This window comes from Apium graveolens, chromosome 7 (genome assembly GCF_009905375.1).
Source record: "Apium graveolens cultivar Ventura chromosome 7, ASM990537v1, whole genome shotgun sequence".
NCBI classification, from domain to species: domain Eukaryota; kingdom Viridiplantae; phylum Streptophyta; class Magnoliopsida; order Apiales; family Apiaceae; genus Apium; species Apium graveolens.
The window spans coordinates 52,132,234-52,157,762 of record NC_133653.1 but is presented as its reverse complement, the minus strand read 5'-3'; the positions used below and the strand labels follow the sequence as shown (position 1 = coordinate 52,157,762).

Genomic DNA, 25,529 nt, shown 5'->3' with positions numbered 1-25,529 from the left:
CGATAATGATGTAAATTGAAATTGCTAATTTTTGGGACGCGAAAAACTGGTAATGTCAATAACGAGTTGAAGCCTCGATGAATGTATGGTAAAGTCATTTCATAAATATGAAATATGTCAATATAATATGTCAAACTGATTCAAAATTAAAGAACTGACAAGTGTCCATATGTTTTTTACACATGATATGCAACTCATAATTGATTGCACGTGAATGATTTGATCATTACGGTAAGTAATGACAAGAAGATCATCTCTGGAAATCATGATAAAATTAAAAGTTTTGTTTGAAGATCACAATCTTCATGACTTCAAAAGTCTTAGATGATACATGATATATGTTGGTGATGTGACTCTTGAAGAGATCAACGAGGTTCATAAATCTATTATAGTTAGACTGGATTTGTATATATCCAAGTATATAAACAAGGATCTCTCAGAAATGATGGGAAGTCTATTGTATTTTTAAATTGTACAAAATCAATATAGGCTACACACTTGGTAATCTTAGTAAATGCACAAGTATAACAAAAATTGGCCACTTGGAAGTGATTGCAATGGGATTTAAGGTGTATGATATGTGCTTGTGAGTTTGGACTGCAGTTTGAGAGATATCTAATTTTACTATGTAGATATAATATATAAATTAGATATTTGACTTTAATAACTTAGAATTCATTGGTGAATTTTTACACTTAGAATTCATGTGATGGAAATCTTAAACTTAGATCGATTCATGATGTAATACGAGTTTCGTGCATATGATAAATCCATGTAAAAGGATGAAATAGTAGCCAATTTGTAAAGTATATTCTTAAATGATAAGAAAATGTGTCTTTAATATGCTTTCTGGTAAATTGAGAGATTACATTATGATGAGAACATAATAGTATTAAGCAACTATTCTCAATGAGAATTATCGTGATGGACTATGTTAAGTCATATGATAATGTTCGATCCACTAACTAGATGGTTAAACTGAGCGATTCAGGTTAAGCCACGAGAATTTAGTTATACGAAGAAATAGTTGTAAAATCGTCGAGAGGGATAAGCCTAGCCTATTGCTTAACAGCGTCATGCTTAACAGCGTCATGGTGGACACCCAACCATTGCTGACTGGAGATCCTAAGTGCATGGTTCAATGGGTCAACTAAATCATGATGACCAAATCATTGTGGGAGTAACCCTTGCCTATTCCAATGATAAGGAAACAGTGAGACTCGTATGGTACGACGTTAAGCTTTTGAGCCTTTAATGATCTTTTGTCGAATACTTGGAGTTTAGGAGTGAACGCATGGATTCAGTTGAGTAAACACGGGTTACTCTATAAGATCAAATATACGGGAGAAAAGTGGGGCCGCTTCAAGGGAGAATTATGTGGCGCAATTATTTGCAAACTCCTACAGAACTAAGATGATGTTCTATTGCGAAAATTGATATAGTCATAAAAGCTGAACGAATCAGAAAGGATATAGTGATGAGTGTATCATCATATATATAAACGGTCGAACAGTTTAGGGCAAATATATCCATTTTCTACCAGTAAAGTCAATATACTTATTTGAGCAAAGGTTCAAGGAGTATTCTCTACCTATCGTATGATATATTTGGTCGAAGAAAACTATCACCAAGTTAAACTTTGTGTCTATATGTCTATATGGTGTGTGCTAATGGACCATTAATCATTAATGTACGATTGTTAGAAAAACATAATATTTTAGAGTAAGCTGTGAATCATTTTGAGACTCTACATAAGTGAGAAACAGTATGTGTTTGTGGTGTGTATTTATTGGAACGTAATCTCCTCTACTAGGGCATTTCAACGCATATTTACATGCTCAAAATGAGTAAAAGATGAATAAAAACTGATGTTCCAAAAATGTGACCTTTTAATGTGAAAAGTAGTTTTGTACCACATATAGAGAGAAGCACAAACCCCTTCCTTGATTTTTCTTATAAATACCATGTACCACATTGAAAAGAATAACAAGTCCTTTCAAGCCTCTTTATGAATAGAGTCTTAGAGCACTGGTTTTATTAGATCGAGAAAATACGAGTTGTCTCTTTAATTTTCGTTCTCTTCAGTCCTAAATTTACAAAATATTCTGGTGATAGTTTCTTGTTCGTCCCAAGTTATCAACTTTCACTGCAACAAAAAAGAGCTTTTATGATAGAAAACTTACGGCCGAAGGACTTTAGCGCCAATCTTACGACGAAAAGACATGTTCGTCGCAAATATTTATGACGTATTAGGTCGTAAGTTGTTTATCTTATTCTATTTTTTTGCTTAATAATGTTTTATTAAATTAATGACAGAAACTTGCAACATAAAAATCTAGTGTGCCGAACTTACAACGGAAATTAAAATCTATCGTAAATAACTACTACAACTTTTTTCTATGATAAATTATTGAAGCATTTAAATTCATATGTTTTCCCAAAAATTTGGCGATTACTATAACTTTTCTCCAAATTTTGGCGTACTATTATTGCCACAAATTCCGTCATACGTTAGCACATGATTTTTATATATTCATTTTTAAAATAATTTTCCATGAGTAAAATATTAAACATTTAAGTAATTTTTTAAAAATTTAAGGATAAGAATTATTTTGTTTGAGATTATGATAGGAAATTATTGTTTTTCACTATTACTCATACATAGGTTTTAGTCCTCAATTAATATCAAATCCAAGGAAACACAATCATTTAAGAATTTTGCAATATCAATTTGAAATATAGGAATAAACATATGATTCTTTCTTTAGGCACAATAAAAATTAATTTATAAAAATAATCTCTCAAGTTAAGATGATGGTGTAGCCTTTCTAAATTGGTTAATCCAAATTCGAAGTTATCATTTTTAATATTAGGTACAAAATAAACATTAGAAAACAAATTTATGATATCCATTTTCAAAGGGAGTTACGATGCTCCATTTTTCTCTTACAGGAAATCTTGATCAGTGTTCAACAATGACTTTTACATTCATATTTTCATCGATATCTACAAACATATTTCTTTTTTCCCACATGTGTTAACTTGCGTCATTTTCATGATACAAATTTTCATAAAAAAATTCTTCTTTTTGTGATACAAGCATAGTGGAATCGTTTCTTTTATTTTCAATAAGATGAGATTTCTCTTTATCTTTTTTTTGAAGTACAGTACATCTAAGCATAACCACCATATTTTTGGAAATTACCTTTTTAAAATTGTTAGTTTAGATTGTAATGTGCTTGGATCTAGTATTATACATGGAGTCACTTGAGCTATATTTGTAATATTTTTGCGCAGGGGGAGTACCAACTGTCAAGCCTAATTAATAAAATCGCATGAATACTGACCAACTAGAATCAGTAACGACTAAAAGTAACAATTGTTGGGTAACAATCGACCAGATTCATACAATACCGACCACTTCCACTGACATCTCTGATCTTGAGCCACGACATAGCAGTTGGGTTCCGTCATGTAGCATGCACCCATGCTAGTAGTTCAGGCCAGTCAACATAAAATTGAATCAAAAGGTAAATAATGACCCTGATAATCTGATTGTTACGGTTCCATCCATTGTTCGAGAATATCTACTGATTTTGGACTTATAATGACTGATTTGGCAGTCGGTAAGGTCCTGTTTCATGTATTTATATTGGTAAACTTAAATCTGGCACATGTATGTCTTAACCATATTTTGTATTCTAGAGATTCTCGTTTATCATGACATAATTTCCACCGTATTTCGCCTTGCTTCATTTCGATTATCAGTTGATTAGTACTGCTACACATCTATTGGGCATTGAAATATTGAGCCATCATTTTCTAATATGCTCTTATAGTAGTTTCATTCTTTAAAAAATTGCTTCTCCGGGAAATACTATAGATATAGCTTATAGACACTTGACATTTCTGACAGCTCAAGTTTTTTGTTATCACTTTTGGATGGAAAGAAATGCTAGAGCTCCTGATAAGGGCATTTTTCTCCTCAAAGACTATTATATGATTATTGTGTGATATTAAAATCAAATTTTTTAATTTGGATTGGTTTATTAATCATGCCAATTCCTATCTCATTAATTCTATATATAGTATGCTCCTGAGAAGTTTTGATTTCTATAACTTTTTTTCCTTTCTATTTTCAATTTATTCTCAATTATGACTATAGCTATACTTCTCTTGGTGTGTCATTACACCAAGGGTCAATCATGTAAATTCTTTTATTCTTCTTCATATATATATATAGTAATATATATATATATTTATATATATATATACTCATTTAGAAAAATCAAATCTAAGACATTGGTTGTCCTAAAATGCGATGGCTTTGGGGCTTTAAACATCAGTTTTTCAAATGTAGATGTTAATAGTACTTTTTACATCAGTGGCACAAGAAACCGATATATTAAAAAATGATGTCTATTAACAAATTCTAATAGCGATTTCTGACAATTAAGGTACAGTAAGAAATGGAATGAATAATATTGCAATTTTTTTTAAAAAAAATTGTTTAGAAAGGGAAAACCGTTTTTGTATACTATATCCTCAAAAATACATTGTACAGACCTTATAATTTGCACCACAACCACTTTCAAAACACTTTTCTCACTCGATCAATTAGACAATGATTTTAAAACGTTCTTCTAAATCTCAAATCTTCTAATCTAAGTTGTTGTAGTGAGGTTTGTTAGAAAATATATTTTTTAGGGTGCAAAGAAACCGTTGTGTGAAAAAATTAGACATCACTTGTATTGTCAAGCATTTCTAGTCCATATGGTATGTTTAATTATTTCTTGTAGTGATAGTACTCAAAAGTACATGTCAAATGCAAAGAAAGTTAGTAATGATGCAAAGCCTACAAAATTAAACTATCATGAAAACTTTGGATTTTATAGGTATTATAAGTATACCTCACCATTCGCCCACAAAGATATTACGCTCAAGAATAAGTTTAGTGTATCACTCAAACCATCATGTACATAAGCACACGCAGTTGGAATCCATACAACTAAAACAAACATGCATGAATAATGATAATTGAAAGAGCTTTTAATTGCGTTGTAATGGTGCTCCGCACAAGTTCTATCAAGAAAAGCTAAATAAGAAGAATTATCAAAACTAGTAATTCCCATAATCAATCACAAGGTCTCCCCATATGTCTTCCTAACACTTAGGGTAATATGTACATTTAACTTACTTAGCTTGAAACAAGGGATTAAAATAAAATATTAAAATATTAAAATAAAATGCAGTGGCCCAATTTTTTAAGGCATTTAAATATTTATTTTCTTTTCATAGTCATGGACATGATTTTTTTTATGATTTTTGTTTGCCTTGTATATTTTTTTTTCATTTTTATAAGAATTATAAGCAAAACATTAACATTTATACATTTACATTAATCCACCAAATGCCTTAAGGACACATACTAAGAACACATACTAAGTAAATACAAAACTCTCAACCTTCTTACAAATCAATGTATGATCACAAGTAACCCATCTCTCACACTTAACTACTTCCTCCTCACTTCACTATTCTTTAACAAATGGGATCAAAAGTATATATTAGGCCAATAGAATATAGGCCTAGGTTCATAATATGGTGTGTAACTGAAAGAAAGATTAAAACTTATAGGGAAACTAATGGATCACTATGCAAAGTTTGTTATGGGATAATTAGGTCAACCTAAGTGGCCTTTTATCATCTTACCCTTCATTCCATGACATTTAGGTAGAATCCAAATGTAGCAATGCAAATGCAACACAAGAGACAAAAGGAATATAAGATGCAGAAGATATGCATATGCGTCAAAAACTCACTTGATATTAAAGGCAATCAATCCCATGTCCCATAAAAAGAATCTTCTACTGCATCTACTTGTACTCAAAGCATGAAAATCAACACATTCTTCCATATATTTTATGTACTATTAATTACTTATGACTCAATAAGTTTATAGCTTCAAATTTTCAGCCATCAATTACTTGATAAAAAACCAATAATATTTCATCTTATTATCTCTATTATTTTATAAGGCTAGAATTCTTTATTTAATTTTGAAGTATTTCAATATATATATATATATATATATATATATATATATAATATATATTATATATATATATATATATATATAATATATATATATATATATTATATATATATATATATATATATCAGTGCCAAAGAAAAGCTAGACAATCACTACTACTCCTACAAGCTAAAATCGCAAACTACAAAAAAAAAAGTAATCTACAAAGGAATAGAAAATATATTCTCCTAGGTGTAATTATGTTTGGCGTGGAAGTTGTTGTTTAATGAAAAAAAATATCGTCCATTTGTTTGGCCATTTGTGTTTGATTCATCAACACTTGTCTTCAGCCTAGTTTCAGTTCGGCAAATTACCGTTTCAGTGTAGGTAGTGTAGGTTGAGACTCCACATCTTGCTCTCACACCGTGGCGAGTCATCTTTAGTGAGGTGTTGTCATTAATCCATGGTGAAAAAGTTTAATACACCATATGCATATAATCAATACAACCAATTTCCCCATAATGCTTGTCACAAAACTTCGGATCACAAGGGCCCACTTTTATTTTTGTTGATTTGCAAATTTGCCACTACAAGCCACAAATCATTTACTACAATCTTCTGCAGCAGTATTACCTAGATATTGAAACACGTCACCAAAGATATTAAGGTACCTTATGGAAGTAAAGTACTTATCAAAATAAAAGTTATATGAAAATATTAAAACCATTAAATACACTAAATATAACAATTTATACAAAACTAATATACAACACACTTCGATGGCCTCCCACGAAGCGTCTTGATTTATTGTCGTAAGCTAAATTATTAATCATGCCAATTCCTATCTCATTAATTCTATATATAGTATGCTCTGAGAATTTTTGATTTCTATAATTTTTTTCCTTTCTATTTTCAATTTATTCTCAATTATTGACTATAGCTATACTTCTCTTTGGTGTGTCATACACCAGGGTCAACCATGTAAATTCTTTTATTCTTCTTCATATATATATATATATATATATATATATATCATTTAGAAAAATCAAATCTAAGACATTGGTTGTCCTAAAATGCGATGGCTTTGGGCTTTAAACATCAGTTTTTCAAATGTAGATGTTAATAGTACTTTTTTACATCAGTGGCACAAGAAACCGATATATTAAAAAATGATGTCTATTAAAAAATTCTAATAGCGAATTTCTGACAATTAAGGTACAGTAAGAAATGGAATGAATAATATTGCAATTTTTTTTTAAAAAAATTGTTTAGAAAGGGAAACCGTTTTTGTATACTATCCTAAAAATACATTGTACAAACCTTATAATTTGCACCACACCACTTTCAAAACACTTTTCTCACTCGATCAATTAGACAATGATTTTAAAAACGTTCTTCTAAATCTCAAATCTTCTAATCTAAGTTGTTGTAGCGAGGTTTGTTAGAAATATATTTTTAGGGTGCAAAGAAACCGTTGTGTGAAAAATTAGACATCACTTGTATTGTCAAGCATTTCTAGTCCATATGGTATGTTTCATTATTTCTTGTAGTGATAGTACTCAAAAGTACATGTCAAATGCAAAAGAAAGTTAAAGTAGTTTTTAAAGTAGGCATTTCCGTGAAGACTAACGGCTTAGTGAAAAATACATAAAATAATATATGATAATGCTCATATAATACCTTATCCTGGGCTTTATTCACACAGGATTTACCTCAAATTCAATCTAGTATCACGATCAAGTCCACTTTTGTATGGCTGATAAAACCCAGGGATAACCTCAATGTACACATTACTGAAAAGTAACAAAAGAATCCCTCCGTAATCACAAACCCGGTCTTTATTGCTCCAGTACGTCATCTGCAAGATGTTGGAAATTATTTAATCTAAACTAGAGTCTGAATAAATTTAGTCGATAGAAATTTTATTTAAAAGCAGCTTAGGTGTAAGGGAGTATTTGAACCAGTCTTTCATTTGTTAGAGATTTTTAGGAGGAATATGCACTAATAAAAGTAGTGGAGTTAGTTGTGCATATAACTAATTTTTAGCTGCCCACTACGTGTGGAAGTTTATCTATCAGCTTCTACTCTTTTTTATTTTTCTTTAGTCAAGGGACTTAAACCGTGCAATCTACTTTGTGTTTTAGTTTTACATACAGACACATACTATACTTAAATATATTGCATACGATTTCATTATCTGGTATCAGAGCTTGGTGTACACCCTGTATATGCCCAAGTACATGCCGAAAATGACTACGGAGAAGACAAAACTGAAGGATGGTGCTATAGGTTTATGCTACCCTATGTTGGTCAGAGGAAATTATACGGCCTGGGCCTTAAAATGAAAGCCTTCATGAAAGCACAGGGGTGTGGAATGCTGGGAGGTTAATTAGGAGGACAAGTCGACAGTTGATGAGAAACATGATCAAATTGCTCTTGCAGCCATATACCAAAGTATACCTGAAGACGTCTTATTATCGGTGGCTGAGAAGGTGACTGCAAGAGAGGCGTGGGAAGCGATAAGAACCATGTGCCAGGGTGCAGATCGTGTGAAGAAAGCAAAGATTCAAACTCTGAAGAGTGAGTTTGAAAACTTGAATATGAAGAGACAGACCAACTAGACGACTTTTGTTTGAAAATAACGGGTTGGTGATAAATATTCGTGCTGGGTGGGAGATTACAGAAAGCTATGTTGTGAAAAGACTGCTTCGTGCAATGCCAAACAAGTGCCTACAAATTGTATCCACAATTGAACAGTTTGGGGACCTTGAAAACATTACCGTGGAGGAAATAGTGGGCTCACTTAAGCTCACAAGAACGAACCATAAGCCAAAGTGATAGTGATGGAGGAAAGCTACTACTCATAGAAGAGGAATGGTCGAGACGTGAAACACGGTGGCAAGTTTACTACTGACAATGGAAGAATGGATGAATAAGACTAACAGAATGGGGGAGAAGGATCATGATCACAAAAGTCGTGGGTCTGACTCTCGAGGAAGGAACAATGGGTGTGGTGCTCGTGACAGGAGCACAGTTAAATGTTACAACTGTGGCATCTACGACCATTTTTCCTTTGAGTGTCGTAAAACCACGGAGAGACGAGAAAATAAACCAGAGGTGAATATGACACAAGATGAAGAAGATGAGCCAGCATTGTTGTTCACAGAGTGCGACATCAAAGAAGATGGATGGTGTTAAACGAGAAAAAATTGAATCCAAAGTTATTCTGAAGAATGGGAGAACAAATGTCTCAAGTATGCTATCTCGTAATGGAGCAAGCCAACATATGACAGGAGAAAGTGGAAAATTCAAAGAACTTGACGAAATAATCAGGACGAGTACGGTTCGGTGATGGCTCGACTGCTGATATCAGAGGTAGAGGAGTGATATCGTTCAGGTACAAAAATGGTGAGGAATGGAAATTATGTGACGTGTACTACATACCAACATTGTGTAGTAACATACTAAGTCTGGGACAATTATCCGAGGAAGGACGCAAGGTTATACCGGAGGAAGATCAACTAAGAGTGTACAATCAAAAGGTGTAGCTTATGAAGGTTTTGAGGTCTGCAATCGATTGTAAAAATTAGTCTTGAAGAAAGTAAGTCGGAGTGCTGTTATCGAAAAAGAGAGTGAAACATGGTTGTGGCACTCTCGCCTTGGCCATGGTAACTTTCAAGCGATGGAATTGATGTCTAGGGAGAGATGACTCGGGAATACCTAAGTTTGTGCAGCCAAAGAAAAGGTGTGAAGGCTGCCTGATGTCAAAGCAGGCGCGAAAACCATTTCCGTCTCAAGCACAATTCATTGCAAAGAAATCACTGGAACTAGTATATGCAACATTTGTGGAACGATTTATCCTCCAACATTGTCAAATAACAGGTAATTTCTTCTTTTGTGATTGTACTCGTAAAATGGGGTTTACATGTTGAAAAAAAAGGAGAAACCATTCGAGACTTTCAAAAAATTTAAGGCACTGTTGAAAGGACAGAAAGTAAAATTAAAACACTGAGAACGGAAAGAGGAGGGGAATTTTGTAGTTCTGAGTATTCCGGGACATTTTGTGAAAGTATGGGTATTCAAAGACATTACACAGCACCTTACACTCCAAACACAAAATGGAGGTGGGAGCGAAGGAACCGCACACTAGCAACAATGGCAAGAAGCCTTTTAGAGACTCAAAAGGTGTGTCTTACATGTGGGGTGAGGCAGTACGCCATGCTGTGCACATTCTAAAGCGTCTACCAACTAAGGCATTGAAGGGAAAGACTCTATATGAAGCCTGGAGCGGGCATGAACCAAACATGAGTCACATCAAAGTGTTTGGGTGCATCGCTTACATGAAAGTACCAGTTGTTCACGCAGCAAGTTGGATGATCGAAGTAAACCGGTGGTATATTTTGGAAAGGAAGCTGGAAGAAAAGCTGATTGACTATACGATCCGTATAGTGGAAGTTTACACATAAGTAGAGATACGGTATTTCAAGAAACGGAGTTCTGGGCCTGGGAGCAAACAAAGAAGGAGAAGTAAGTTTTCCACAAGATAACCATGAAGAATTCTATCATTCAGATCATTGTGCAAGATCCATCTCCCTACATATCTACGTCCAGGATTCACGTACAAATAGCAAGCATTTTTGCCCTGTATTTTTAAATATTATCGATGAGAACATATAGCATAGAAGGTTGTAATCGCATCTAAGAATATATCATTATATATATGAGGAAGATCTACATCTAACAAAGGATCAACGTAGTCATGAACTTCATTATCAATGTCAAAATTATCCATATGGCTCGAACCTCCAGATTGTGCACCCGGAGTATAACCTTTAGTTTTCAATTCCTTCATTTCATTAATCAAATAAGAAACATCATTTTTCAATTTAGATAGCTCATTCATAGTTGATAATGTTTGCAGTGACGTCTTAGTTACGCCCCATCCTAGACCTCTCACTCGTCCTGGATACTCCAACGGTTTTACCCGAGCAAGTAAGTCATCACTTCCAATATTAGTAAGCTCATTTTCGGGCAAATGTGCTGATATGGTAACCTAAAATAATAAAGTTTTACACTCATTTCTAACTTGTAGTAGTAAAGTGCAAGACAATGATGCATAGATTAGTATATAAAATAAAAAATAAAAATTATTACCACATCGTGAAGAACTTGCAATCTAACAGGATCATTGATTATACCATCTGCGTCACGCCTATCATACTCCCACGTATCTAGTCGGGTCACAACAGGATTTTGTTGACCTGCATTAATTTTGTCTTGAAGCTGCTCACAGAATAGATCTCTGTAGTTAGACCTATATCTACTTTAATCACATAATTCAGACTAATTAGAATTAATTTCTTAATTCAAATGATAAAGAACAATAGTAGTTTTTAATGATATAGTATACATGCAGAAGTATTAACATTATATTACAATTCTTATTTATTTATCTACAAGTGATATCAACAATTACAGTGAGTGCTAGTTCTAGCAAAATATTAGTACTACATAAAAATAAAAGTACTTCAACATATGGCATCCTTGGGGCAACAATTCAAAAATAATTGTAAAGCATACTTTAACTTACAATTTTTTCTCTAATGCGTGCATATCCAACACATGCCTTCTTATATCGTGCCTCCATTCCCAAAGCTTTTTCTTTATTTTTTTCACTTTGTTCCTATAATTAAATTGGCTAGTGAAATAGAATATACAAAAAAATAAATTGATTTTAAAAAAACAAACTACTAAAGAAAAAGAAAAAGTATACCTTGAATTCTTCTTTCAATGAATTTTCAATAAATTGTTTCCAGTAAGGTCCCACGGTCGATAAGTGTGCATACAATTGGGGTGGTAAGGCAGAGTAGTTACCATTTTTATCTCAATCTAGTTCTAAATTGTCGATGAAGGTTACCAGCACGAGCAATTATCTTTCTCCTATGTTCATCTTCAACCCCACCAAAAGTTTCCTACACAATTATTTAAAATAAATCATTCAATATTTTAAAACAGGACAAAAGAAAACAGAGGAGTTGAATTGCATGTGTATACAATCTATAATAGAGAGCCAAATGAAAACCTTTTTTAAAGCCCTTAGCTTAAATGTGCTCTTTATTTGTCTAGTTTCACTCAAAAATCAAATAAAATACTACCTACTTATTTGTGTTTTTTGGCATTTCTAAAATTTGAGGTTGGGCTTACCTTTTTTTCCGCTAATCTGTAATGACAATGATATAAACATAATATAAGTACACTATAACAAATATTTGGACAACTGCTTTGAGGTTGTTGCTTACATTCTGAACCAGTCCAAATGCTGAATGTCAACTCTATCTCTACCTAATTTAAGTTCATTATATTGTATCAATTTAGCTCTAAGGTACTAAGATAGTATGGTTGTACTGAAGAATTTCAAGGTTCTGGATTTTTAAGTAAAAGTGTTCAATATCTTACAATTGCACCAGGAAAGGGAATTAAAGCACTTTAAAGTTACCATCAATTTTTTTCTCACCAAAAGCAACAGTCTGGTTTACCACCAAAAGATGCTGGAATCTAGTCCAATTGTAAAAGGTACAGAGAACATCACAGTCTCCTGTGTACTACTACTTGCTACTTATAAAGATCATCAGAAGGGAAGGAATCTTTACTAGTAATACAACATTTTATTTATTTTTTATATGTAGATATAATCATTCAAAGATAGGTAACTCATAAAGATAGGTAGCAGGGAATTTACTTACATACAGTGAAAGATGCTGTAATTTTTAACCAAAAATAAAATGGAGAAGAATAGGTTGTACCTTAACTTCATCCCATAAATTCTGCTTTAGAGTCTTCCATTCCTTTTTGCGCCAATCATCACATGTAATCGGGATATTCCTTCTTGCATAACAACCGACAAAATGTACTAAGGTCATTGACTCTTTACCAATTGGTTGTCCCATTTCATTCCAATTAACCTAAAACACATTAGAAATAACTAGTACAAGTAAATTAACAATCTCCTACATAGTGTCAATACTCATATTTATTTTTAATTACCTTTTGCACGATGCCTTTAGTCCTAGCTTTCTTGACTTTTAACAGATTGACGATACCCCGCCTCCCTCTTCCTTCTTGGGTGGCACTAGCATCCCTGGTTCCACCAGTACCACTTGTACTTGAGGATTCAGCAGTCATAATCCTAAACAAAGAAACACAAAATTTAATTCTTGCTCTTAAACATAAATTTAATACAAGATATGTACACAGGTTTATAAACAAAAATAAACACAGTTGTTGATACTGAATTAAATTTATTAGTTTCCTCTAGTCAATACAAAATTCTTATATTAAAAAGAAGCATAATCTGATGTGAATATTTTATAGTGCATTGGTACTAATCACAATCCTAAACAAAGAAAACACAACAATTAATAGAACACTAGTGCACAACTTTCCTGAAAAAATAATCTGGAAACAAAGAAGATAGTTTTATAGTACCAGATAATAATTAAAAGTTCATAATTTAAAATGAACAAAACAAATAATATCAGACCAATTTATGAGACAAGCTTGAATAATAAGAAAGCATACATACATTCTTACATTTAATTTGTCTTTTACGTTTTTTGTTCGCCTTTGACGTTTCGTGCCCATGCACATTGTAAAATTCCGGATTCACATATTCACCCTCGTCATGATCATTCCTGGAGTAAAAACATTCATAATCATCATCTCCGTCTATATTAGCGTGAAAATTCATTCCAACAAAAGGATCATCAATATTATCAACTTCTTCATCTACATCATCACTAACTTGATAAGTGTTATTCAGTTTGTTTGAAAAGACAGCAATGGACCACTTCTTATCAACTGGATCAGTAACGTAGAAAACTTGTTGGGCTTGTGTTGCCATTATGAACGAATCATCTTTGTACCCAACCTTTGCAAGATCAACCCGTATAAACCCCGAGTCTTCAACTTGTACACCTCCGACATTGTTAACCCAATCACAATCAAATACTGGTACTCTAAATCCAACATAATCGAGCTCCCAAATATTTTTAATCCTTCCAAAGTATGTGGTCTCGGCTAAAACTGGATCTTTATCTTTACTTGATGATTAGTGTAGTGCCGTAGCAGTAATTGAAACTCCACTATTCTGCATTGTGCTCCTTGCATCATGTTCCCTTGTGTAAAAGCTGTACCCATTTATAAGATAACATTTGTAAGAATACACAAATGGATCAGGCCCTCTTGACAACCATTTAACTCGGTCTGGTATTGATTCATTATTTTCAATTAACTCATTTACGACATAAGTTTTGAACCAATCAACAAATGTGCGATTGTGTTCCAACTCTATCCAATTAGCACCTTTTCTTGGATGTTCTTCACTGATAATTTGCTTATGCAAGTGTACAAAAGGAACAACATCAATGGTGTTGTGTAGAACACAAATGTGGGCACGATGCCATTGTGTACGATCGATCTCAAATTGTTGACCACCAGTTACACCTTCACCGCAATCCTACCACTGTGACGATCACTTGGAAGACCAATTGCTTCCACGTTTGGAATAAATTCTGACCAAAAACTCTATTGCTTCTTCTATTAAATAGCGTTCTGCAATGCAACCCTCTCGTCGAGACCTATTCATCACATATTCTTTCAAAATTTTCAAATATCATTCGACGGGATACATTCCATCTCATACGATCAGGACCACACATTCTAGTCTCATAAATTAGGTGCACGGTCAGATGAACCATAATGTCAAAAAATGATGTTGGAAAATACATCTCACCTCACAAAGTGTCTCAACAATTTGTTGTTGTAGATACGACAACCGCCTTGGATCAATTACTTTGTTACTCATCGATTTAAAGAACCAACACAATTTTGTGATTGTATTCGCACCTTTTCAGGTAAGATGGAACGTATAGCAATTGGGAGAAAATTCTCCATTATGACATGACAATCATGTGATTTGAAACCTTTAATTTCATGTCACTCAATGAACAAGACTCGTGATGTTCGATGAGTATCCTTCTGGAACCTTGATAGAATGAATGTTTGTAGTAACACTCTCTTCTCATCTCTAGACGAGAGTTATGAGCAGCAGCAGGTAAGTAAGGTTGTTTTCCATGGCTTCTCCACGGGCCTAGTTCGTTTCTTATCCCCATCTCCATCATATCCATCCTTGCATTTAGACCATCTTTAGTTGTACCCTTAACACCTAACAAAGTACCAACTAGGCTGTCAAAAACATTTTTCTGCACATGCATGAGATCGATGAAATGTGTAACATAGAGATCCTTCCAATAACTCAACTCAAAGAAGATCGACGCTTCTTCCACCCCGAGTGGGAATATCCTTTGGCAAACTCCTTACCAAACTGTATGATCAAATTTTCCACTTTTTTAAACACGTCACCACCTGATGGTATAGGAGGAGCACGTCGTTCTTCAACTTCCCGTTGAATGCTAAAGGCATATTTCTGTACCGATGGTTTGGTGCCAACCACCAGCCTATGCCCCATATAAACACATTTCTTGCAATTTTTCAGTCTAATATGATCAGTCCCGTCACTGCATATAGGACATGCATAATAGCCTTCACGCTATACCCGGAAAGATTTGCATAAGCTGGAAAATCACTTATTGTTCCAAATAACATGGCCTTTAACTGAATTTGATTTTTTCTATGTCCATCATATACTTCAATGCCTTCTTTCCATAGTAGCTGCAAGTCCTCAATTAAAGGTGCCAAGTAGACATCAATGTAATTCCCAGGTTGTATTGGACCAGATATCAAAATAGATATCATCATATACTTGCGCTTCATATAAATGGTGCCAAGTTATATATCATCAAAATCACAGGCCAAGTACTATGAGAACTGCTTTGAAGGCGGTGTGGGTTCATACCATCTGTTGAAAGTGCTAGGCGAAGATTCCTTGGTTCTTTCCCGAAATCCTTATATGTATCATCAAATATCTTCCACTGAGGTGAATCAGAAGGGTGTCTGAACAACCCATCATTAATTCGAGCATCATGATGCCATATTAAATTTTTAGCATCTTCTGCGCTAGCATATAGTCGCCTAAGTCTGGGTAATAATGGAAAGTACCACATAACCTTGGCTGGAGAATTTCCACTTTTATAACGTTTTAAAGAGCACTTGGGACATTCGTCAAACTCTGCATACTCCTTTCTATAAAATACAATCATTAGGGCATGCATGAATCCGTTCATGTACTAATCCAATGGATTTGAGCATTTGTTAGCCTCGTACGTTCTACGAGGGAGGACATTACCATATGGCAAAAGTTCACTAATAGCTGTAAGCATCTGTGTGAAGAACACGTCAGAAACTTGATGTCCAACTTTTAAATTATATAAAGTCAATACAGCCGATAATTTGGAAAACTTGGTGCAACCCGGCCACAATGGTAAACAGCGTCATCCTTTAACTTTTCATGCATATCAGGATGATCACGTAGCTCTTCCTCATTAAAAACATTGGGGATTTCATTTTTATCACTAAAACTACTGCCCTTAATGTCTCTAAAAATATTTGTATCCACTTTGTCTGCAAAGTGATAGTTTGAATTCAAATTACTTGCTCTACGTTCTCCTTTTTTTTCACCATGATAAGTCCAACATGTATAAGTTTTATCAATTCCTTCACATACTAAGTGTTCCTCCAACTTGTCCAGACCATCGACTTCTACAATATTCAAACATTTTTTACAAGGACACAAGATAAACCTCCTATCCCTAACATGTTTAGCTACATGTTTACAAAACTCTTTCACACCATTTTTATATTCTTTTGACAAGCGGTCTGCATTTACCCATTTACGATCCATCAAAACTAACTGCAAATTAATATATTTTTCAGGTTATAATTTGATAACTAAAGTTTAAAGCTTTTATGTAAATTTAAGAATATCGTAACTCATCCAACAAGTTATCTTCACAAATCTCAGTATTAAGAAAATATTTTTAGTACTATATATATTCTACAAATTCCCTCCTACAGAATACCATGTTATGTAACTAAATCATTTGTCTACAATATAAATATATCCTACCGTCAATAATCAAACATGTTGGAATAAATATACAACAGAAAAGGTACTTGAACTGAACGATTCTAACATAATTAATTAGGCTAAGTACCAAGTCAGATAATACAAGTACAAAGAATAAATCTAAAATCTTATCCCGCAAAAACAAAAATTTCTAAATCACTAAAGTTATTTCACAATGATAAATATTACTGTTTGATGATGTCGGAGAAGACCATCATTAAAGAATGGATTAACAATCGTCTCCAATATAATAAAATTTAATTATTAGTCAAATTATTTTGTAAGTTCAATACAATACATCTAAATAGCTACATATCAAATTTTCAAATTTAAGAAACACCTACATATAAAAATAAAAGACCGTATATCTAGTTTAAGAATATTTTTGATAAAAATGTATTTGAACCACTTAACTTAAAATCTGCATATATAAAGAACCTTCATGAAATTTTGTATCAGTCTTAATATGAGTCCAGTCTAGTAGAGTACTGTAATTTTTACCAGAGAATCGGTCTAAGTTTTGTATACTCGTGAGAGCTGGGTTCATTATCAGAATGACCAAGTAGTGTCTAGCGAGTTAATGATTTTAATCTGGTAGCAGCATGGTTATGGATATGTATTATCCATAAAGAAGGGTGGTGTTTATATGAGTATTGTTATCTTTTCAGTTCTCTCAACTAGAGGCCACAACATGATCTTTAATATTCTTGATTCTTGATGACCATCGTCCGGGACAAATTGTATGCTTACCGAAAATTTGAAAATTTTAAAAGGATGATGGTAAATGATCCACTAGATTTGGTGTAACTGGTCCTTTATTCACTGTAAAATTATTCCTCTGTGTCTATACTTCTATGAAGTGATTGACAATAAAATTGTTGTTAAATGCTTTTAAAGGGTTTGTTTCAGCTCAACTAAACTTAATTACCCGCACTTGAAATATTTACAAATCAATTTTACAGGTTTATGTATGCTTATTGCTTAGACAAAAGAAAGAATCCAGCATCTGGAAAAGCTTTATGGGTGATGTACTTGAAGGGTAAATTTGTGGGTCAAAAATTCAGACATTAAAAGTGAACCCAACAGGCAACAAGCATGAACAGAGTACAACTTTATTACAGAGAACATCACTATCACTGTCTCGTGTGTAATACTACTTGCTACTTATAAAAGAACATAGGGAAGGAATCTTTACTAGTACTACATCATTTTAATTTATTTTTTATATGCGAAATTGAGACCGACAAAGTGAAGTCTACATCATGTACTGGGATTTTTCGCAATACTGCTTATGAGTTAGCACTTCACCCCATATTTCAAATTGTGTCTATAATTTGTTACAGCCTTACATTTGTTCCCTATAATTTGTCTATATATAATTGAAAGTTCTTGTTCTAGCAATTAATTTAAAGATTGTATTTGATATATGTAAATATAGAAAAAAAGACGATATCTCTAGTTTAAGAATATTTTTGAAAAAAATGTATTTGAACTACTTAACATAACAAAAAAACCTATCCAAAGAACCTACTAATTCATAGTTTTATAGTACAGAGCTAGTTTTTTAAATCATTTACAGAGCAACTACTCAAGATTTTATAAATTTTATAGGCATCATCTACTAGCAAACCCACCAACAATTAAGCTACTAGTTGAGACCAATATTTACATACATGTATATATACATAAATTAATCTATTATTTAAAAATATATGAGTATTCATAACATTGATCATTATTCTTGGATATTGATATTTTTATGGGAATAACATTGATCATTATTCTTGGATATTGTATAATTCTCTCTGCGTTTAATTACTTTTAATTACTGTCCTGCATCAGACATTGTATGTAATCAAACAAGCATCTCAATATGCATTTGAATTTATATAATATTGACAATCATTAAAATCACTATAATTTCTTTCCACCAAAAAATAAACCTAATGTCTAGGGACTAGTAAAATATTGTGAAAATTATAAGCCACTCAACTTCATATGAAACATGAAAGAGCAGAAATATACCTTTACTACAAGTAAACCAGTGGAGATTTCAGGAAACTTTAGTAGCAACTGTTCTAGAAAACTTTAGTAGCAATTGTTCTCGAAAACTTGCTCTATAAGTATTTGCAACTTCAAACCCAAGACGTGGTCGAGAAAATTCCCTGTACCGGATGGCTCAAGTTTATTTAAAGGCCAAAATAGTACAGAAAATCATATATAAATTTATTGCCAAATTAGCATGTAATATATCACGAGGAGAAGTATTTAAACCAAAAGTAATAATTAATTTCAAGGAAATATTAGTGACACAATTTAGAAGATTATAATTATAATACCCTTTCCTAGTCCCTATGTCAATTATAACCAATCCTTTAATGCTGCCAAAACCCCTGCTGCCCAACACAAACAAGAGAGGCACTTAATGAAAACTTAAAGACCAAACTTTTTGACTCACGACCAGACTAACCGCCTATGAAATATTTAACAGTGACTCATTGATTAGGCCCGTCTCCCAAAGGCTTCGATACTTTTACATAGTTGTATTGAGGAGCCTTTCGATCAGTTTCCTGAGGAGGGACTCATGAATACAAGGATGCAAGTAATCAATCTCTGTGCGATTACTGAAAAACTGTGCAAGAAAATTCACGTAACTATAAATTAAATCAATATCTTGAAACTCACATGTTTCCTAATACTTTGCAGGTATGAATGTATTGAGAATTATCTATTAGGTTCTCTCTTTTTTGGTATTTACAATATAGCTCTATACCATTTGAAAGGCAGCAATTAAGCTTACTGTCTGACATACTTCTAAAGCCTGTAAGGTATCATTCTTTAGATTTTACAAATTGTATAGGCATCATCTACCAGCAAACCCACCAACAATTAAACTACTAATTCATACCAATATGTACATACACATGTGTATACAAAAATTAAGCTATTATTTAAAAATACATGATTGTTCATAACACATAATTTAAAAGGTGGAAATTCCAACACAGTGACTTGCCCAAACACAAATGATACCTAATTCATAGTTTTATATAACTGAAATTAACGATAACACAAGACCTGATTTGTAGTCTTTGAAATCGAACTTGTAATTAATTGATTATACCCAATTCAAAGAAGAGCGAGTAGAGATCGAGGAAAATAAAGTGCCCTAATTGCTCGACATAGTTTGCTGGAAGATTAAACCGCCCTAATTCAGATGTAAACTGATGGAATCAGGAGGGAGAATTGATCCATGAAATTAGTGATGTACGTAACTGTGTGAATGTATTTAGTGTTGAGGATTGAGAGAACAAATGGTTAAGTTGGAAAAGGAGTTAACACTTAGAATTCATTAATTTACATGACGTTTACAAAAGTGCTATACAAGTATTTATGGATTTAAAAATAAAACAAAATTACTTAAAATATGGTAACTTGCATAGCTTTTTCCAGAAACGCTCTCTTAGTTACATCTTATATAGCGCTTCCTTTAAAACGCTATGTTATTTCTCTTCATGTATTTTTCTTTTTATTTATGGTTTTTTTAGAATATCTTAGATAGCATTTTTGAGATAAATGCTATGTAACCTTTTCACTTGCATAACACAAAATAAAAGTGTTATGTAAGTAAGGTATCCTAAGTTTAATTTTGTAGTAGTGAGACTGAAGATTTAAAACCATTTTTATACATATAATTAAGATAGTGGAGAATCAATAATCAAAAATCACAGTGTGAATTTTTTTCACAAGGTGAATATCATGATGCCACTGTACCTTGCTTGCATTAATCAGATGGAAGGGAGATACTAAAAGATTATGATCAGTTTAGACTATTACTAAATTTAAGAATATAAGTTATGAAAAGCTAATCATTCCTTAAACAAGATACCACAAAAGGAAATAGTTGAATTTCCTATTATCTTTGGAATGTATTATGACATTCTTTGGAATTATTAAAATTATGGAGGTATTTGGAATAGAAAATTATTGATTTTTTTATGAATATTGGAATGTTGTGAAATATTTTTGAAAATTACTAAAATATGGGTGTATTTCAGAACTTGATACAAATACTTCTAAAGGAAAGATGAAATCCAAATCAGTTGAGAGATTTTGGATGGATAAATAGATAATAAATGAGTCTAATGATATTCTATAAATGAATCTAATTTGTGAGATTCATAAGAATGCAATTACAAGGAATAATTCTAATAATGAGCCAGTACTTCCTTATGTATCTATAATTAGAAATCATCTGAACGAACTTATAATTTTTCGGATGAATGTGAGGATGAACCTAGAAAGAGCAAGATACTTGGAAAACATGTTTGTCCAGAATGCCATGCTTCTCTGATAATTTTTATCAAGAGGACATTGATTAAAGTTGAAAAGTCAATAAACTAAATATTTCTAGCTCATATACTATAAATGGACTGTATTGACCTCTCTATGTCCTTTATGGGGGTAAAGGATGTTAAGAAATTGAGAGAGTGGTTCAATCTGACAAAATCGTATTTAAAAATTATATGAATCTTCCTACGAGATAGAAGCCATGAGATTGGTTCTATTTGAAAAAATCGTGTTTAAAAATATTTGATAGATCTTCTTACGAGACAGAAGCCATTAGGACCCAAACCAATTTTCAAATTAGGAAAATGTATATATGGGTCAAATATAAGTAAAAGGTCAAACTGATAATAAGATATTACTATTAAAGTGATTACCCAATATACTTTAAGAAATATTCTCGAGTTATGAGAATCAGGTTCATCAAGATGATATTAAAATTATCATATTGGAAATTTAAATGTACATGAATGAACATTGAGACAGTCTTTCCTAGTAGAGATTTGAAGAAATATTATGTGCCTAGAGGGTTTCTCTGGCTAAAGAATAGTACAAAGTTTGTATTTTGGTAATCATGTTGAGTAAATAACATACACACGTGAAAATGGCTTATTAAAATTTGGTATTTCTATGATAATCAATGGCTTCAAAATAAATGATATGGTTTCCATTTTGAGGACGCTCAAAATTGGTATTTAGGTGAATGAAGATTGCCAATTTAAGGACGCTTAAATTCGATAATGATGTAAATTGAAATTGCTAATTTTTGGGACGCGAAAAACTGGTAATGTCAATAACGAGTTGAAGCCTCGATGAATGTATGGTAAAGTCATTTCATAAATATGAAATATGTCAATATAATATGTCAAACTGATTCAAAATTAAAGAACTGACAAGTGTCCATATGTTTTTTACACATGATATGCAACTCATAATTGATTGCACGTGAATGATTTGATCATTACGGTAAGTAATGACAAGAAGATCATCTCTGGAAATCATGATAAAATTAAAAGTTTTGTTTGAAGATCACAATCTTCATGACTTCAAAAGTCTTAGATGATACATGATATATGTTGGTGATGTGACTCTTGAAGAGATCAACGAGGTTCATAAATCTATTATAGTTAGACTGGATTTGTATATATCCAAGTATATAACAAGGATCTCTCAGAAATGATGGGAAGTCTATTGTATTTTTAAATTGTACAAAATCAAATATAGGCTACACACTTGGTAATCTTAGTAAATGCACAAGTATAACAAAAATTGGCCACTTGGAAGTGATTGCAATGGGATTTAAGGTGTATGATATGTGCTTGTGAGTTTGGACTGCAGTTTGAGAGATATCTAATTTTACTATGTAGATATAATATATAAATTAGATATTTGACTTTAATAACTTAGAATTCATTGGTGAATTTTTACACTTAGAATTCATGTGATGGAAATCTTAAACTTAGATCGATTCATGATGTAATACGAGTTTCGTGCATATGATAAATCCATGTAAAAGGATGAAATAGTAGCCAATTTGTAAAGTATATTCTTAAATGATAAGAAAATGTGTCTTTAATATGCTTTCTGGTAAATTGAGAGATTACATTATGATGAGAACATAATAGTATTAAGCAACTATTCTCAATGAGAATTATCGTGATGGACTATGTTAAGTCATATGATAATGTTCGATCCACTAACTAGATGGTTAAACTGAGCGATTCAGGTTAAGCCACGAGAATTTAGTTATACGAAGAAATAGTTGTAAAATCGTCGAGAGGGATAAGCCTAGCCTATTGCTTAACAGCGTCATGCTTAACAGCGTCATGGTGGACACCCAACCATTGCTGACTGGAGATCCTAAGTGCATGGTTCAATGGGTCAACTAAATCATGATGACCAAATCATTGTGGGAGTAACCCTTGCCTATTCCAATGATAAGGAAACAGTGAGACTCGTATGGTACGACGTTAAGCTTTTGAGCCTTTAATGATCTTTTGTCGAATACTTGGAGTTTAGGAGTGAACGCATGGATTCAGTTGAGTAAACACGGGTTACTCTATAAGATCAAATATACGGGAGAAAAGTGGGGCCGCTTCAAGGGAGAATTATGTGGCGCAATTATTTGCAAACTCCTACAGAACTAAGATGATGTTCTATTGCGAAAATTGATATAGTCATAAAAGCTGAACGAATCAGAAAGGATATAGTGATGAGTGTATCATCATATATATAAACGGTCGAACAGTTTAGGGCAAATATATCCATTTTCTACCAGTAAAGTCAATATACTTATTTGAGCAAAGGTTCAAGGAGTATTCTCTACCTATCGTATGATATATTTGGTCGAAGAAACTATCACCAAGTTAAACTTTGTGTCTATATGTCTATATGGTGTGTGCTAATGGACCATTAATCATTAATGTACGATTGTTAGAAAAACATAATATTTTAGAGTAAGCTGTGAATCATTTTGAGACTCTACATAAGTGAGAAACAGTATGTGTTTGTGGTGTGTATTTATTGGAACGTAATCTCCTCTACTAGGGCATTTCAACGCATATTTACATGCTCAAAATGAGTAAAAGATGAATAAAAACTGATGTTCCAAAATGTGACCTTTTAATGTGAAAAGTAGTTTTGTACCACATATAGAGAGAAGCACAAACCCCTTCCTTGATTTTTCTTATAAATACCATGTACCACATTGAAAAGAATAACAAGTCCTTTCAAGCCTCTTTTATGAATAGAGTCTTAGAGCACTGGTTTTATTAGATCGAGAAAATACGAGTTGTCTCTTTAATTTTCGTTCTCTTCAGTCCTAAATTTACAAAATATTCTGGTGATAGTTTCTTGTTCGTCCCAAGTTATCAACTTTCACTGCAACAAAAAAGAGCTTTTATGATAGAAAACTTACGGCCGAAGGACTTTAGCGCCAATCTTACGACGAAAAGACATGTTCGTCGCAAATATTTATGACGTATTAGGTCGTAAGTTGTTTATCTTATTCTATTTTTTTGCTTAATAATGTTTTATTAAATTAATGACAGAAACTTGCAACATAAAAATCTAGTGTGCCGAACTTACAACGGAAATTAAAATCTATCGTAAATAACTACTACAACTTTTTTCTATGATAAATTATTGAAGCATTTAAATTCATATGTTTTCCCAAAAATTTGGCGATTACTATAACTTTTCTCCAAATTTTGGCGTACTATTATTTGCCACAAATTCCGTCATACGTTAGCACATGATTTTTATATATTCATTTTTTAAAAATAATTTTCCATGAGTAAAATATTAAACATTTAAGTAATTTTTTAAAAATTTAAGGATAAGAATTATTTTGTTTGAGATTATGATAGGAAATTATTGTTTTCACTATTACTCATACATAGGTTTTAGTCCTCAATTAATATCAAATCCAAGGAAACACAATCATTTAAGAATTTTGCAATATCAATTTGAAATATAGGAATAAACATATGATTCTTTCTTTAGGCACAATAAAAATTAATTTATAAAAATAATCTCTCAAGTTAAGATGATGGTGTAGCCTTTCTAAATTGGTTAATCCAAATTCGAAGTTATCATTTTTAATATTAGGTACAAAATAAACATTAGAAAACAAATTTATGATATCCATTTTCAAAGGGAGTTACGATGCTCCATTTTTCTCTTACAGGAAATCTTGATCAGTGTTCAACAATGACTTTTACATTCATATTTTCATCGATATCTACAAACATATTTCTTTTTTCCCACATGTGTTAACTTGCGTCATTTTCATGATACAAATTTTCATAAAAAAATTCTTCTTTTTGTGATACAAGCATAGTGGAATCGTTTCTTTTATTTTCAATAAGATGAGATTTCTCTTTATCTTTTTTTTGAAGTACAGTACATCTAAGCATAACCACCATATTTTTGGAAATTACCTTTTTAAAATTGTTAGTTTAGATTGTAATGTGCTTGGATCTAGTATTATACATGGAGTCACTTGGAGCTATATTTGTAATATTTTTGCGCAGGGGGAGTACCAACTGTCAAGCCTAATTAATA

At 32.4% G+C, this 25,529-nt stretch overlaps 2 protein-coding genes across 5 annotated transcripts; both read right to left on the bottom strand.

The window, feature by feature from the left end:
* Positions 1 to 10,590: 10,590 nt before the first annotated feature.
* LOC141670625 (uncharacterized) lies at positions 10,591 to 20,490 on the bottom strand. 4 transcript variants are annotated; one of them, XM_074476562.1, is made up of 9 exons: positions 20,196 to 20,490; positions 19,143 to 19,282; positions 13,079 to 13,220; positions 12,838 to 12,996; positions 11,808 to 12,006; positions 11,625 to 11,717; positions 11,189 to 11,317; positions 10,838 to 11,087; positions 10,591 to 10,676 (listed from the first exon to the last, which is right to left on the bottom strand). In XM_074476562.1, exons 6-9 carry the CDS (start codon positions 11,679 to 11,681, stop codon positions 10,636 to 10,638), a joined length of 477 nt encoding a protein of 158 aa, XP_074332663.1. In that variant the 5' UTR covers positions 11,682 to 11,717; positions 11,808 to 12,006; positions 12,838 to 12,996; positions 13,079 to 13,220; positions 19,143 to 19,282; positions 20,196 to 20,490; the 3' UTR covers positions 10,591 to 10,635. The 4 variants fall into 4 exon arrangements, with proteins under 4 accessions (XP_074332663.1, XP_074332664.1, XP_074332665.1 ...); XM_074476564.1 differs by lacking the exons at positions 10,591 to 10,676; positions 10,838 to 11,087; positions 11,189 to 11,317; positions 11,625 to 11,717 and having other exon boundaries at positions 11,856 to 12,006; positions 20,196 to 20,487; XM_074476563.1 differs by lacking the exons at positions 10,591 to 10,676; positions 10,838 to 11,087; positions 11,189 to 11,317; ... (1 more) ...; positions 19,143 to 19,282; positions 20,196 to 20,490 and adding an exon at positions 13,625 to 14,538 and having other exon boundaries at positions 11,807 to 12,006.
* LOC141673635 (uncharacterized) lies at positions 14,142 to 16,892 on the bottom strand. Its single transcript, XM_074480383.1, has 5 exons — positions 16,432 to 16,892; positions 15,901 to 16,234; positions 15,450 to 15,641; positions 15,016 to 15,294; positions 14,142 to 14,549 (listed from the first exon to the last, which is right to left on the bottom strand). The coding sequence occupies exons 1-5, from the start codon at positions 16,890 to 16,892 to the stop codon at positions 14,142 to 14,144; spliced, it is 1,674 nt and encodes a 557-aa protein (XP_074336484.1).
* Positions 20,491 to 25,529: the final 5,039 nt, after the last annotated feature.